This window comes from Gracilinanus agilis, chromosome 4 (genome assembly GCF_016433145.1).
Source record: "Gracilinanus agilis isolate LMUSP501 chromosome 4, AgileGrace, whole genome shotgun sequence".
In the NCBI taxonomy this organism is placed as follows: domain Eukaryota; kingdom Metazoa; phylum Chordata; class Mammalia; order Didelphimorphia; family Didelphidae; genus Gracilinanus; species Gracilinanus agilis.
Genome location: NC_058133.1, coordinates 358,467,773 through 358,485,005, shown reverse-complemented (window position 1 = coordinate 358,485,005; position 17,233 = coordinate 358,467,773). Strand labels below are relative to the sequence as shown.

Genomic DNA, 17,233 nt, shown 5'->3' with positions numbered 1-17,233 from the left:
TGGGTCGATTTAGCTAAACTTTACATAATATCCTTAATAGTTTATATAAAGACACTAAGAGTCAGGATTCCAATGTAGGTCAGCTGAGGATAAGTCCATCTTTCCAATATACCATTCTGCCTTTCTAACAAGATAAAAAAAACTTTTTTATTCTGCCTCCAGAACACTTTTTACGACAAACTCTCTAATTTGGGCCTTCATCCCTTCTTTTCTGGATTACTGAAACTGCTTCTTTTTAAAATTCAATTTCATTTCAGTTTCAAATTCTGTCTGTTTCCCCCTCCTCTAACTGAGAAAGCAAGAAAAACAAAACCCATTATAAGTATCTGTAGTTAAGCAAAACAAATTCTTGCAAGAAAGAAAGAGAAGGAAGGAGAAGAAGAAAAAAAAAGAAAGGAAAGAGAGGGGACAGCTGGTGGCTCAGTGGATTGAGAGCCAGGCCCAGAGACGGGACGTCCTGGGTTCAAATATGATTTTATATACTTCCTAGCTGTGTGAACCTGGGCAAGTGACTTAACCCCTATTGGGCTTTTAAGAGAGAGAGAGAGAGAAGAAAAGGAAGGAGGAAAAGAAAGAGAGAAAGAAGGAAAAGAAAGGAAAAAAAGATGTTTGAATTGGCACTGAATCCATCACTTCTCTTTCTTGATGTGGATAGTATGTTTCATCATGAGTTCTTTGGAATTGTGGGTTGTCATTGAGTTTATCAGAGTTCCTAAGTCTTTCAGAGCTGTTTATTTTGACAATATTGTTGTTATTGTATAAACTGTTGTCCATTTCTGCTCCCTTCACTTTAAATCAGTTTATATAAGCCTAAGTAGATTTCTCTGAAAATCTTCCCTTTATCATTTCTAACAGTACAATAGTATTCTATTCACTTCATATTCTATAATTTGTTCAATCATTCCCCAGTTGATCAATACTCTCTTTCAGTCCCTTCATGCAGCATGGTGCCTTGGAAGGAATACTAGATTTTGAGTCAGGAGACTGGTATATATGTGATGACTTTGCTATTTATTAATTTTGTAACTATAGGCAAGTAACTCATCTTTTTGAACCCCTTTCCTAATCTGTAAAATTAGGTTAATAATATTTGTGAGGAAAGCACTTTGTAAACTTAATTAGCTAACAATCACTTATTAAGTACTTACTTTGTGTGAGACACTGAGCCAAACATGAGCCTGGGAGACAAAGAAAGAACAAAACTAGTCCCTGACCTCAAGGAGCTTACATTCTAATTGAGGAGAGATTCTATTGGTGAACTCATCCGTTTCTAGGGCTTCAACCATCTTTTATGTGTATGATTCCCAAATCTTTATTGCTCCTAAGCTATATGCATTTTCAATGAGCTATTTAGATATTCTGAAGTCCTGTTTTCACTTCATATTCAACACATTTAAAAAATGAACTCATTTCTATGCCTCGATTTTTTCATCTATAAAATGGGAATAATAAAAGGTTCCTGTACTAGCACTAAGTTTATGATTGTCCCATTCCTCTCTCAAATCCAAACTATCCATCTTTTCCTTCTTAAGTGTAACCGTCCTACAGCTACAAGATATTCTTATGTGGGTTGAGCACCTGAAAGGGAAGCTGGGGACTGAGGGAATATGGGTGGAGGGATTAAAGATTAAGGTAGGAAGGACATAAAGAAAAAAAAGAGACACAGAGACACAGAATTCTTCAGCATCACGTCCAGCCTGTCGGGTCCTCCTCTAATGGTAAGAAAGAGAGTGTCTGACTGACTGACCCGGAATGAGGGGGCTGATCTGTTTATTAAGGATAGTTGCACAAGGTGGGTTGGGAGTGGCAGGATGTCCATCACCCATTCAGTACATCAAAAGTTTTAACAGTTTAATGAAAAAGACAAAAGGACGGATGATAACACAATAGGTTGCCAGGTATCCAGGCCAGGACCTTTCTCCTTTCCGGAAAACTGGCACTAGTCTTATTTTAGGAATGCATGTGTGGATCTTTGATATTCCAAAAGACCCTAAAACTTGTCTGTGAGCTCACATGCAAGAGATAACCGCAGAGGTATAGCTTTTAAGATCAACAAAATCTAACCCCATCCAAATTTAAGGATTCAGAAATCAATCATGTGAAATATTAGAAACATATCCATAAGTCTGGACCATGAGCACTTCGCACATTAGAGTCAGCTTTTGAATACATCTTTAATACCTTCATTAAGATTGTTTTCACTGATCATGATTCACATCATACACCCTAACTGTAGACACGCCTCCAAGTTTCTATCTTGGATTTTCTCTCCACCTCTTTCTGTCTCCCTCTCTCTTCTCTTCTCTCTCCTCTTCTTCCTCTCTTTCTCTTGTCTCTTCCCTCCATTCTCTTTGTCCCTCCCTCCTCTTTGTCCCCCTTCATTTCTTCATTCTCCTATTTCCTGTCCTTATCAGTTCACATAATTTCAATTATCATCTCAATGCATATATCTCCCCAAACTCTAATTCCAGCCTACTACTTCTTCAGTGCTCCAGTTCAACATTCCTAACTGACTGTTGAACATTTTTAACCAAATGTCCAACAGACACTTCAATATATCTAAAACAAATCGCTATCTTCCTACCCCCTAAAAAAGAAACATTCCTCTTCCAAAATTCCCTATTTATATCCAGGGCATTACCACATTTCTAGTTACCCAGGTGGTCTCTAATTGCTCTACATTTCCAATCATTTGTCAAACGAACTTTCACATCCCTCCCCTTCTCTCAATTCACATGACCAATACCCTCAACAAGCCCTTATTACTTCATCTAGCTAATGTAATAGCTTTCTAATTGAACTAGTCAAATCTTTTCAATTTTTATAAATGAGAAAATAAGGTCCTGAGAGATTAATTGATTAGGGCCTAGTAACACAAGTAGGAAGTAGCAGAATCTATGTCAAACTTATGCCCTCTATCTCCCAGTGCAGCAGCATTCCAATGTTCCACATTAAAAAGGTCCTTTCCAACTCTGACATTCTATGATTATTTGAATGTTATTCTTTATCCCACCTCTGAGCCTTTTAGTATCCCAGGCAACTCTTTAGAAATTGCAGAACAGGAATCAATCAGCATTGACAAAAGGAGTTTCCCTCACTGGGAGCTCCCTATGCAAATGAAATTACAGATCCAGTCCAAACAAACAAAAAACCAAAGATTTAGGTAAGTAGAGGAAAAGGGAAGAGATGGAAGTTTAGGAGAGAGGACAGAGTTGAAGATGGAAGAGTCACAAGCAAGAACAGACCAAATATAGAAGGTGATTATAAAGGCAGGAGAGTAAGGAATAGAAATATAGAGTAAGGTATAGGGATCTGGGTCTAGGCTGGGTGAAGAATCCCCCAAACACTCCAATTAAAGATTACTAGCATTAATTTCATTTCCTTTCTTTACCCATCATTTTTTTTCCTGTGCAAAGGGTGGGTAAGAAACAGAGACTTGGCAGAACGACATGACAAATGAAAAAAGTAGTAGGATATAACAAAAGAAAAACATGTATAATAGTCATAACTCTGAATATGAATGGGATGAACTGACCCATAATGAATGAGTGAATGATAAAATACTTTCTATGTCCAAGGTACAAAGCTAGGTATGAGAGATACAAATATAAATAATACAAATAAAACCAAGAGAGTTCCTATTCTCAAGGAGATTATTATATATTACAATAAATTATATTATAATAGGAAAATGATCCATAGAGGGCAATAGTGGCAAGGGAAGGGAGTTTGAATCTGGAGAATTTTTTTTAAAAAGGAAGAAAGTGACAAGACCAGATTAGAAAGCAAAGTATAATAGAGTATTGGAAACACATTTTTAAAAATTCATACAGTTAAATTATGGGTTATACTTCAGATGAATAAAAAAAGCAGGAATGGTAATTGTGGTGTTAGATAATTAAAGACTAAAAATGAATATGGTTAAAAGAGATGAATAAGAAAACTACATTATACTTAAGGATACCATAGATAATGAAATAACATTAATTATTGTAATTGTTACTGGGGGCAGCTAGGTGGTGCAAGTAAATAGAGCTCTGGGCCTGGAATCAGAAAGACTCATCTTTTTAAGTTCAAATCCAGCCTCAAACTCTTACTAGCTGTGTGATCTTGGGCAAGTCACTTAACTTTTTTTGCCTCAGTCTCATCTGAAAAATGAGCTGAAGAAGGAAATGGCAAACCACTCCAGTATCTTTGCCAGAAAACTGTCTGAAAATGAGGTCACAAAGCATCTAAAATTTAGGAGGAAAACTAACCAAACTACAGAGACAAAACAGACAGTCAAATAATAATTGTTATAGACTTCAATGTGTGCTTTTCAGGCTTAGACCAATCTAACAAAAAGAAAAACATGAAGGAAGTTAAGGACCTGAACAGGATGTTTTAAATGTAAAGATAGGTTAAATCTCTCATAACTACTGAATGAAGAAAACATGTTTTTTGGTTTTGCAAAACATTTTAAAAAATAAATCACATGCTATCTACTTTTAAAGACTAGACAGTTTATTAAATGGTGACTGAAACATCTATTTTTCTACAAAATGGGAAAAAACAACCAGATTCTGGAAGAATGTATTACAAAATAAAATTTGTGAAGTGGTAAAAAAAATGCTGGCAAATAAAAACTTATTTAAAAAATGCAATTTGTTATACCAGGTGACTCTGAAAAAGGCTTCATTTCTCAGATATATAGAGAACTGAGTCAAATTTATAAGAATACAAAGCATTTGACAATTGATAAATGGTCAAAGAATATGAACAAGCAATTCTCTGAGGAAGAAATAAAAGTTATCTAAAGTCTTATGAAAAAATACTCTAAATAACTATTGATTAGAGAAATGCAAATTAAACAGCTTTGAGATAACTACCTCACAGCTATCAGATTGACTAATATGTCCAAAAAGGAATGTGGGAATGTGGAATGTGAAGGGGATGTGGGAAAATTGGGACACTAATGCACTGCTGGTGGAACTGTGATCTGATACAATCATTCTGGAGAGCAATATGGAACTGTGTCCAAAGGATCATAAAACTATGCATACTCTTATCTAGCAATACCACTACTGAATCTTTATCCCAAAGAGATCAAAGAGAAGAGGAAAGGGCCTACTTACACCAAAATATTTTTAAGTGTTGTTTTTGTAGTGGCAAAGAATTGGAAACTGAAGGGTTGTCCATCAGTTGTGGAATGGCTGAACATGCTATTGTAATGGAATACTATTGCACCATGATGAGTTCAGAAAAACCTGGAAAGATTTACATGAACTGATGCAAAGTGAAGTGAGCTGGAGAACTGTATATACAGTAACAGAAATATTGTATAGTGACCAACTATGAAGGACTAAACTATTATCATCAAAACAAGGTTCCAAAATAACCTCAAGGGACTCATGATAAAAAATGCTAGCCACAGCCAGAGAAGGAACTGTGGCAATCTGATTGCAGATCAAAAGATACCATCTTTCACTCTATTTTCTTTATGCATTTTTTATTGTATGTGTGAGATGTGCCTTTTGTCATGACATGGGGAATATGGAATATGTACTGCATGAAAGCACTGGCATAAACTATATCAGACTATTTACTGTCTGGAGTGGTGGAGAGGGAGAGAATTTGAATTACAAAATGTCAGAAAACTGTCAAAAAATTGTTTCCATATGTAACTGAAAAATAGATGCAGTTTGTACATATTAAATGTTATTTACTAACCGCACCACCAAAATAATTATTAATAAGGAGAATTTGAAGAAAAGTTTCAGATTTAAATGATGATTTTGTACACAATGCTGGCCTACTTAACTGTTCCTCGCTCATGGAGCTCCATCCCCTACTTCAGTGATCTTGCACTGGCTCTTTCCCCAGCCTTTTAGAAATCTTGGCTTCCTTCAAGATTAAACAAAATGTCACCTTCTGTAGAAGGCCTTTTCCTGCGCCCCTGGATGTTAGCACTTTCTTCACAATGGTTACTTTGTATTTGCTTTGTATATATCTTGTTTAGCAGAAGTAGAATATAGCAGTATTGAATGAATTTTTATTTATACATGTGTGTGTATATATATATACACACACACATATATATATATAAAGATACAGATATAGCTATATAAAGCCTCCCCTCAGAAGAATGTAAACTTCTTGAAAGAAAGGACTATTTATCTTTGTATCCCCAGCACTTAGCACAGTGCCAGGCACATAATAAGCACTTAATAAATGCTTATAATTGTTGATTAATTAACTAAATAACATACTACTAAAGAACAGGCGCATCAAAGAATATATTGTAAAGATTATAATTTTATTAAAGAAAATTATCATAATGAAATAATACATCAAAACTTTCTGGATGTAGTCAAAGCCACCCCATGGAGAAAATTTATGCTGCTAAACACTTTCATCAATAAATGAGAGAAAACAGAGATCAATGAATTAATCATGCAACTTTAAAAAATTTTTAAACAAAAATAGACAACAAAAGTTCTGAGAAATTAAAATTAAACAAAATTGAAAACAAAAATTTATTGAGTAGTTAAGTAAAACAGGGACCTTATTTTTGAAAAAAAAAAATGAGCTAATTTGATCCAAGAGGAGGGAAAGTCAGATTACCAAAAAGCAAAAATTTGTAATAAATGAAGAAAAGATAAAGAACATTGTTAGAAACTCTTTTATTCAATCATATGACAACAAAACTAAAGATTCAAATAAAACAGATAAATATTTTTTAAAATACAGAATACCCTAATTAACAGAGCAAGAAACTGAAAATTTAAATAACCCAATCTCTGATAACACAAGTCAACAAGCCAATATAAAACTCCCAAAATGGCAAAAAAGTCAGGCCCAGATGAACTTGTAAGTGAATTCTATCAAATATTCAAAAAACAATTAACTCCAATGTTATAGAAATTGTTTACAAAAGACATAGTATCCTACCAGACTCCTTTTATGAGACAAACAGGTAAGTGATATATAAACAAGAAGAAAGAAGAGAGAAAGAAAACTAAAGACAAACAGCTCTGGTAACTACTGAAGCAAAAATACTGAATATTAGCAAAAATATTAGCAAAATGGCTACAAGAATGTATAAAAAAAAGTGGATTCATTATAACTGCATTGTATTTGCCCTACCTGTACTTCTCACTATGTACTCTTCTCTCTAACCCTTTGAACCCTGGATTCTTTTTCCACCACCCCAATGAAACTTCTCTATCAAAGGTCATTGTTGACCTCCTAATGGACAAATCTGAAAGCTAATGTCCAGTTTTTGTCCTTTCTCTCTTCCCAGCTTTTGACAGCCTTGATTCCCTCCTTCCCTTGGCTTCTGCTAACACCACACTCTCCTGGTTGTCCTCCTACCTTTCTAATTGCTTATGTTCTTTCTCTTCATCATCTTCCCCAGCAGTCCTCAGCTAGGTGACAGAGGATGAGATGAGGAGTCAGGAAGTTCTGAAGTCAAGTCCTACACTCAGGCACTCACCAGCTATGTGACCCTTGGCCAAACCTCTCTCATCCTCAGTTTCCTCATCTATAAAATGATAGCAATGATAATACCTAACTCATAAGGTTATTATGAGGATCAAATGACATGATATATGTATAATGGTTTACAACTTCATATAAACACTGTTATTAGAAGAAATGTTGGCAGTTAGGACAAACACAGTCATCATAAAATCAACTCTGTAATTCATGATGTGGAAATAATACAGAAGTAATTAAGGCAAATTCAGCTAACCATGAGGAAGTATTAGTACAGCAGCTCGCAGAAGGGTATTACTAACTGCGAGTCCCACTGAGTAGTGTGCTATTTTAGTATATTATGCTTGTTTACTAGACGCTAAACTCAGTAGTTTCTAAGTGTCAGAAGGAGTTCAGGGTTTAATCTTTGTACTCTAGATTTTGGACATGCCCAGCTGCTTAGCCTAATGATGGTTCTGCCAGTCCTTACAGTCAGTACTTTCAAAGGGCCTATTTTCAACTCTCCTTTCTTTTCTATCTACCCTTAACCCCAAGGCTTAACTGCTTTTTTTCTAGAGATGATTCCTAAGTCAAGGCCTCCAGTCTTCATTTCTCTTAGGAATTCATAGGGTCTAGATATGGAGTTAGAAGAGAAGTCTTAGAAACTTAGAAGTCACTTACTCAAATCTCATTTTTTACAGATGAGAAAACTGAATTCTAGACCCATACCTATTCTCCTTCCCCTTTCCTCCAATCAATCCTTCTTACTGTTGTGAAAATGATTTTTTATATAAAGATCTGATCATGCCACTCCTCAATTAAAATATCTTCTGTGGTTCCTTATATCCAATGAATGAAATTCAGATTTTTTTTGCCTGACATCTACAATCTGGTGTGAATGTATCTTTCTGTCCTTCTGTCAAACTAATTCTATTCAATCCTATTCTCTCTTCAATCTTTCACTCTAACCAATTTGGACTCACCCTTGAACACACACTATACATTCGACTCTCTATGCCTTTACTTACATTATTACCAAAGATCAGAATATCTTCTCTCCCTCTTTTCAGTGGAAGTAATATCCAACCTTTAAAACTCAATTCAAAAGCTGCCTCATCCATGAAGCCTTCTTTAATTGCCTTCTCTGTGAATGACCTTCCTTTTGGCCCTCACAGAGCACTCTGTTTCATAACTCTCTAATATACTCATCACATAATATGGCAAACTGTACTTGTACTTTATGCCTCCACTAGACCATTAACTCAAAAAGGGAAATGATAGTATATTTTCCTTACAATATTGCACAGTCCTCTAGACACAGTAGATGGTTAATAAATGCTGGTTGTTTTGTTCTGTGATTGCATTTACAGAACTGCTTCCCCTAGAACTCAATGTTTTGGCCTAGGAGAGAAAGGGACAAGTACTGAACTGGAGAACATGGTTTATAAGGAACAGAAGCAACATATTTAAGGCCGCATGCCTTAAAAATGAATCCACACTCAAAATAAGAAAACAAATGGACTATCTTCAGTTCAATTAATCAACATCTCCCACATATTTTCCACTATTATATGGGGATAATAATATTTACTAGCTAAGAGTTTAATCAAGAATTCTGCTGGCTCCCTTGGACTCCAAACCATAAACATAAATTACTACAGTGGTTAAAAAAACTAACCAAACATTTGAATTACAAAGGTATACATCAAGGAAGTGGCCAAATTCACAGTTTCCCTCTTTTCCAAGAGTTTTCCTATTTTATTTCCTTATAACTTCTCATTCTCAGATCAGGATTCTCTCCACATTCTGAATTTTAGTATATGTCATCCATACAGTGTCTTGTACCAAGATGAAGGAATAAGTGCATAGAGAGCAACATGCAATATTAGAAAGAACACTTCATTTGGAGTTAGAGGACATGGGTTTGAATCTTAGCTTTGAGATTTACCATGTGACCTTAGGCAAGACAATATATTTCTCTATGCCTCCTTTTCCTTATCTGTAAGCTGGATTAGAGAATCTCTATGATATCGCCTAGATCTGTACCTAAAGATCTATGTATGGAAGACTAGCTTATACTATTTATGGCAATATCTTCTCATACTCAGGACTTTACAATCCCCATCAGAACAGTTCTAAGAAAACCATCATTACTGGTTTCAACAGGTTAGTTTTTGTTTTGGCCTTGTCAGATATTGGATATTTGACAGAAAATATAGATGTGAGGAAAATTTTATTATTTCTAAATAATACTTTATAAAATGTAGGCTACCTGAGGGCAGGAACTGATTCATTTCTGTCTTGTCAACTGATTAATTAGTCTCTTGGGGCTTTCAGGCAGTTCCCAACTATTTAAGGAATGCTGAGCATGTTTAAAAATTATTAATGCTTTTTGTTTCTCCTTTTCTTTGCCTGTCCACTTGAATCATTTCACTATGAATCTAACAACAGCAACAACGAAAAACAGATGGAGAAGTGAAATGGAGCTGACTTCACAGCAACTTGTCCACTATCAGAATATAAAATATGAACTTATTAAAGTGAAGAAATGAGCATCTGCTGATAAAGTATAAATTATGGACTCTCTACATTCAATGAGCCCCCTTACCCCCTCTTTTTACATCTTGAACATCTTATGTGCTATTTTTAATACATTTCCCCTACTTTCCCTGTTTATATTTTCAGATCAATATATACATATTGTTTTGGAATTCTGGCTTAGACAAAAATCTCTATCCTGTTTTCTCAAATGAGGCATAAGCAATAACGTGAAGGGCTAAGAAGGCTAAAGGAAAGAAAAACAATATTAGTGATACAAAGTGCCTTGAAAAAATATTTCTTTCCTATAGCTATAAATACCCCAGGAATTAAAATATTCCTCTGGCCTAAAATTGTTCATGAAAACAGACATTTGTGTTTTCCTCAATATAGCCTGGGTACTTTTATTTCCCCTGTTTCAGCAATAATCCCAATGAAAATGTAACTTGGGAAAAATCAAATGACTTCTTAAAGCTGAAAATTGATGATTTTTTTATTGCTTTTTCTTAATAAAATAATTTTCTGAAATGTCCAACTTTTTATAAAGCTTAATCTTTCCTAAGCTATGTTGATGTTATATAAAATGACATCAATGGTATTAAAAACACTTTATGGAAAAGCTTAAACCGCCAGATCTAAAATACATAATTAAAAATCATAAGTATTATATTTTTCTACAGGCCTTTTATTTCTTAAAGCAATCATCACAAATTGCATTGAATCACAGGTATCTGTATTCATTTTTTTATCTACTCTACTGATTTCAGACACTTTGAAGGCAGGAACTATTATGTTATTCATGTTTATGTTCCATTTGATTACTTAGCACAGAGCTGACATATAGCAAATGATCAATAAACACTGATTGAATGGAGAATGACTATATGAAGACCACTTAAAATTAATCCAAAATATGTCAGATATGATATTTTGAATCATATGTAGCAATAATATCTAAATATTTAAATCATTACTGGCTTTGTGACAATATACTTTGGCATAATTTCAAAATAACTCTACTGGCAACTTCATTTAAATGTATTAGAATCTTTTTGTAGCAGACCTATTCTAAAGTAGCAACTTTGACAGATGGGAAAACAAACTAATATAACTGTCAACTGTATGGGAGTTTTATGTCTTTCCCAAAATGTAACCATAAAGCTTTTTAAAAGTTCTACAGTGACTGTGAGCTGATCTAAATATTAAGAAATAATGAAAGGATGTTTCACTCATAATAACTTTTAGATACCTTACCCTACAATTCTTCTTTTAATGCATCTAGATAAATGCTACAGAAAAAAGTTCATTTCTGCTTTTGTGTCTTTTGCTAAGTCCCAGTAATAATCCAGATGAGCTATTTATGCATTTGAAATTGATGAAATAACTGCAAAATCTCTTTATTAGCAATATGACACAAATAGTAAAGTATTCAGTCAGTGACTTTCCTTACCTTTAGGACAGCAATGAATGGCACAAAGTTAGCCCGCTGGAGTCCATTTTTATAGAGGTCTGAAAGAAAAAATTGGTGTTATCTTTTCCATTTGGCATTAATAATAATAAGAAATTATTTTTTAGCCTGGCAAATAAAGTAATCTATTGATAGAATGATAGAGGAACAAAGGAAAGGAAGTGAAAATTGGCTTTCATTCTTGTGGCGTACAACATACCTTTAAATTTTAGTGAGATAATAAAAAGAATAGTGTATGAAAGCACACCAAAAGACATTCAATTTAATTGTTTTAAATCTGAAATGAAATTCAGCATGTGAAGCTAGGCAAACAGAAGCTCGGTAAGAATAATTTTAAATCAATAACTCATAGTAGAGAACACATTTTCTAAGTGTTTTATAAATAGTAAGTATTCTATATATTTTCTTTACAAGGAAAAAGGTGCATATTCTTGTCTTCATTCAAGTAATCTTCATTAAAAGCTGAATAAGGATTATCTTTTAGGGAAAAAACATCAACTGCAAGAAGAATTAGTAATATGATCTTTTTATCAGATTTATATGATGTTTGCCATTAACGAATCAGCTTTTCAAAGTCAGAAAATCCTTTCTTACTAAAGAAGGATTCTATATAGGATTCAGTGGAAAAGCTAACTCATTTCTACGTCATAAAACATATCTTCACACGGCTTAAGAAGACAAAAAACAAGGTTACTTTCACAAGGCACAGAGGACAAATCACAGAGGGGGTATCAAAGTTGGTACAGTTTTCTCAGAGAAAGAAGCTTTCCTCTTTAAAACAGACAACTATATATTAGATCAAGGAAAGAAAGTAAGACAAAAAAAAAAAAAAGCCTGGAACTCAAGAGTATTTCCAGGAATCAGAACAATAAAAAAGTTTTAAATGAATACAGAGAAAGCAAATTTCATCATGTGTCCCAATTAAGAAAAAAGTATAACATAATATAATCTTTTATACCTATTTTAGCCCCTCTGTTTAGAGGAGAAAAAAAATGGAAACATGAAGGCAGATTGGAGATGCCACATTTACTTATGGAAATAAAATATGGCCATTAAGAAACAAATTTATTCTCTTTAGAAAAACATTCATCATAACATCATTATAGTGAAGAAAGTATTTGCATGAGCTGTCTGGTTAATTAAGGACTGGAGGCTTCAATTTGGCTATGCATTAACATTTTTATTGGGGGAGTGACATAAAAGTAAGGTTATGTCATTTAGGATATGGGGATTTCAAGAACTAAACTAGACATTTTCTGTTCTATATTCCTGTAGAGTTCTTATGTTGACAAGAACTTGATCCAAAGGTAGTAAAGGAGTGACAAATCACGGTGACAGTCATTACCTATCTGGTAGTTATAGAAGTTGGGTAGCAAGAGGTCACTTGGTCTAAAACTGATCCTAAGTAAATTACTCAAATGGATAGTGGGGATTGCTAGGATATGACAAAATATTTTTAAAAACCCACCAAATTTATATGAGAAAACATTTAACAACTATGTTGAGGGCTTAACTGATATATAATTAACAATTTACACAAATATACTACCTTTAGGTTTCAACTCTGAGAAAGAAAATCATTATTGACATAAAATGTGCTGAGATTTGGCAATAACAACCTGCCCTATTTAACAGAGCATTGTCAGTCAGAGTTAAAACAGTCCTAACTTAGTTCTTTTCTGGATTTGAGCATTTCAAGTGCTAATGCAAAGTTAAAGGTAGAACAACAATACTTCTAGTTCCTAGAAGCTCAATAAACTTTTTCAATAGCTTTTAGCAAAGGACATTTTTAGGCTCTGCTAAGTCTTTTCTAAATAAACAGAATTCATTTAGCTGGAAAGCCCTTGGTTATTCTAGGACACTTAAGTAAAAAAGACCGTATTCATTAAATTGAAGAGGGTTTTTTGCAATTCAAATATTATGTTAATTATCTTTGCAATATATCTTTCTCCTAAAATTTTATTTGACTACTAAGAAATTTTAATCTTTCTTGTTAAGACTTTCTTAATTGAACCAAAAGTACTGCAGGCATAAAGGTTTTATAACACATTTGTATCAACCTTTTCCAATTATTTACTAAATACTGCTTTAAAAAAACCTGGTGGAATTCTTGCCTAAGATTTTTTTAAAGATCTCTAAACAGAGCAAAATGAGCACTTGGCCATCTCAGATAGTGTTGGAATTATAGGACATTCATTTTGTAGATAATAATGTAAGGACCTCTAAATCCTTCACAATGAATAACTTTAATAATATTTACATATGAAATATGGGTAAAGAAGATTTTTTAAAAGTAATTACAAGGACCTACATAATAAATGCCTTGGAAACTCACATGGATATATAGATCTTTTTCCTTTGAAACCAAGTGTCAAAACCAAGAAAGTCCATTATTCTTTGGGGTTTTTTTGGGAGGTGGGGTTGGTGTGTGGGGCAGGGGAGGTTGAGAGAGTTGAGAGTGAAGGAACTTATAGAAAATGACACTGCTGGGAAAATTGGAAAACAGTATGGGAGAGGGTCTAGATTGGCTCTAGATCAACATCTCACACCCTATACCAAGATAAATTCAGAATAGGGGAATGAATTGAATATAAAGAAGGAAACTATAAGTAAATTAGGTGAGCACAGAATAGTATACTTGTCAGATCTCTGGGAAAGGAAATATTTTAAAACCAAGTTAGAGTTAGAAAAAATTACAAAAATGTAAAATAAATAATTTTGATTGCATTAAACTAAAAAGTTTTTGTACAAACAAAACCAATGCTACCAAAATTAGAAGGGAAGCAACAAATTGGGAAAAAAAATCTTTATAACAAAAAACTCAGAAAAAGGTCTAATTACTCCAATATATAAGGAGCTAAATCAACTGTAGGAAAACCAAGCCATTCCCCAATTGATAAGTGGGCAAGGGACATGAATAGGCAATTTTCAGATAAAGAAATCAAAACTATCAACAAACACATGAAAAAGTGTTCTAAATCTCTTATAATTAAAGAAATGCAAATCAAAACAACTCACACCTAGCAGATTAGATAACATGACAGCAAAGGAAAATGGTGAATGTTGGAGGGGTTGTAGCAAAATTGGGACATTAATGCATTGCTGGTGGAGTTGTGAGTTGATCCAACCATTCTGGCAGGCAATTTGGAACTATGACCAAAGGGCTTTAAAAGACTGTCTACCCTTTGATCCAGCCATACCACTGCTTGGTGTATACCCCAAAGAGATAATAAGGGAAAAGACTTATACAAAAATATTTATAGCCGTGCTCTTTGTGGTGGCAAAAAATTGGAAAATGAGGGGATGCCCTTCGATTGGGGAATGGCTGATGTATGGATAGCAGCAAGTAAGGAACTAATGCATATCTTATTCTCTATTGATTTATATTCCTTCCCTTTCATTGACTATCATAACAGAAGATGAACTATGTTCTATAAGTAGAGGAACATAAGACCAGAAACTAGGAGATTATAGGAAGGGAATTAGAGACAGGAGACAACTGGGAAGCATTTGGAAGTATGAGAATACCACATTGATGACCAATTAATTTCAATAAAATTGAAATTAAAATAAACAGGGGCAGCTGGGTGGCTCAGTGGATTGAGAGGATTTTCCCCTAGTTACATATTTCATGTAATAAATAAATAAAAATTAAAAAATATTTTTATTTTGAATATTTTCCCATAGTTACAAGTTTCATGTTCTTTCCCTCTCCCCAGACCTCCCAAACCCCCCTTAGCCGATGCACAATTCCACTGGGTTTTACATGTATCATTGATCAAGTGTCTACATCCCCAATAATATCCCCATCAGCCCATGTGTTCAAGCAGTTGTTTTTCTTCTGTGTTTCTCCTCCCACAGTTCTTCCTCTGAATGTAGCTAGTTTTCTTTCTCACTAGTCCCTCAGCCTTGCTCTGGATGCTAGCATTGCTGCTAGTAGAGAAGTCAGTTATGTTCAATTGTACCACAGTATATCAGTCTTTGTGTATAAGGTTCTCCTGTTCTGCTCCTTTCGCTCTGCATCAATTCCTGGAGGTTATTCCAGTTCACATGGAATTCCTCCAGTTCTTTATTCCTTTGAGCACAATAGTATTCCATCACCAGCATATACCACAATTTGTTCAGCCATTCCCCAAACAAAGGACATTCTCACATTTTTCAATTTTTTGCCATCACAAAGAGCGAGGCTATAAATATTTTTGTACACATCTTTTCCCTTATTATCTTTTTGGGGTATAAACCAAGTAGTGCTATGGCTGGATCAAAAGGCAGAAAGTCTTTTACAGTAGATGGCCTTTTTTCAAGGAGTTTAAACCCAGCAGAAAGGAGAGATGGGGCCACCAGTAGTGTGGATGGATGGATCAATTTGAGGGTTTTCTGAGGATGGGAGAAAACATAATTGGCAGTAGGGAGGCAGCAAATAGACAGAGAAGAATTGAAGATAAAAGAGAGAATGGGGATGAGAGAAGGGAGGAGGGAAGGAGAAGACGGAGCTCTATGCATGGACACACTTTTTTCAGTAAAATATAAAGCAAAGTTCTTAGCTGAAAGGGGAGGGGAAGAAGTCATGGTTGATTTGAGGAGGAATTAAAAGGTTTGAGGAGTAGGAAAGCTAGTTAATTATGAAAGTGTAAAAGAACACAGCAAGAGTCCTGTTGAGATTATGTAATAAAATTTTAGTGACTCCAGCCAGCACAGTTTTGTGATTTTCTCCAGATTCTTCAGTAATATAAGAGTAAAGTCAATGGATGGTAGAAGTGATTTAAGTTGAGTCTTCTTAGCAAGGCAAGATCAGTAATAAAACAAAGGTACAAGAGATTCAACAGAAAAGAAAAGTGCTGAGTTGAATTTGTTCACCAAGAAGTCATGATGGGGAAGGGAGAAGAATGTAATGATTGTAGGAGTAATAGTCTGTGAAAAAAACTGATGGGTCAAGGAAACGAAGATCACAGTATGAACAAAGAACAGGAATTGGGGTTTAAAAGCAGAAAGAGAAGTAAAATGACAACAGAGAATGATCAGATAAAAGAATTTCAGAGTTCAAGGACATGGAAATCATGCATTTGTTGTTGATGTTTCCATCCAGGTTATGATCATCTTTGTGTGTGTGTGTGTGTGTGTGTGTGTGTGTGTGTGTGTGTGTATGTGTGTGTTTTTAAACCCTTAACTTCTGTGTATTGGCTCCTAGGTGGAAGAGTGGTAAGGGTGGGCAGTGGGGGTCAAGTGACTTGCCCAGGGTCACACAGCTGGGAAGTGTCTGAGGCCGGATTTGAACCTAGGACCTCCCATCTCTAGGCCTGACTCTCAATCCACTGAGCTACCCAGCTGCCCCTGTGTGTGTGTTTTTGAGGAAAAGTGAAGGGGTAAGTCATGTGAACTGAAAAAGCTGAAGAACTGTGATGTTAGGTTGTTTGAGGGAGTATCAACATATATACTGAAGTTCTCTAATATGAGAGCAGGAGTTGGGGGAGAAAGAATTTTGACTGGGTGGTTGATATGATCTGAGTAAGTCTCAAAAGAGGAGAAGTTATTGAGTGATGGTGGTAGAGGAAGAAATACTTTTTTTAATTTTTAAAAAGCTGAATATGATTGCTCTTATATACTTTACATAATGATTTTACATTGCCTTATAAAGCATATATGTCCTCTTTCCCTTTGTGTTGAGTCATTTAATAAAAGATCATCCTGTTGTTAGATTACTATCTAACTGTTGTTGGACTACTTTTTCTGACCTGTCATCTTCCTTATCTCCCAGTTGCCCAGGTTAAAATC

The 17,233-nt window shown here is 34.6% G+C and overlaps 1 protein-coding gene across 2 annotated transcripts in view; it reads right to left on the bottom strand.

Annotated features, from left to right (window-relative positions):
- AFG1L (AFG1 like ATPase) overlaps positions 1-17,233 on the bottom strand; it is a 217,422-nt gene that overhangs the window by 78,244 nt on the left and 121,945 nt on the right. For both annotated transcript variants that reach the window (XM_044676669.1, XM_044676670.1), the window contains exon 7: positions 11,444-11,502. In XM_044676669.1, the coding sequence (XP_044532604.1) occupies positions 11,444-11,502 (59 nt within the window). The remainder of the gene's footprint in view (positions 1-11,443; positions 11,503-17,233) is intronic.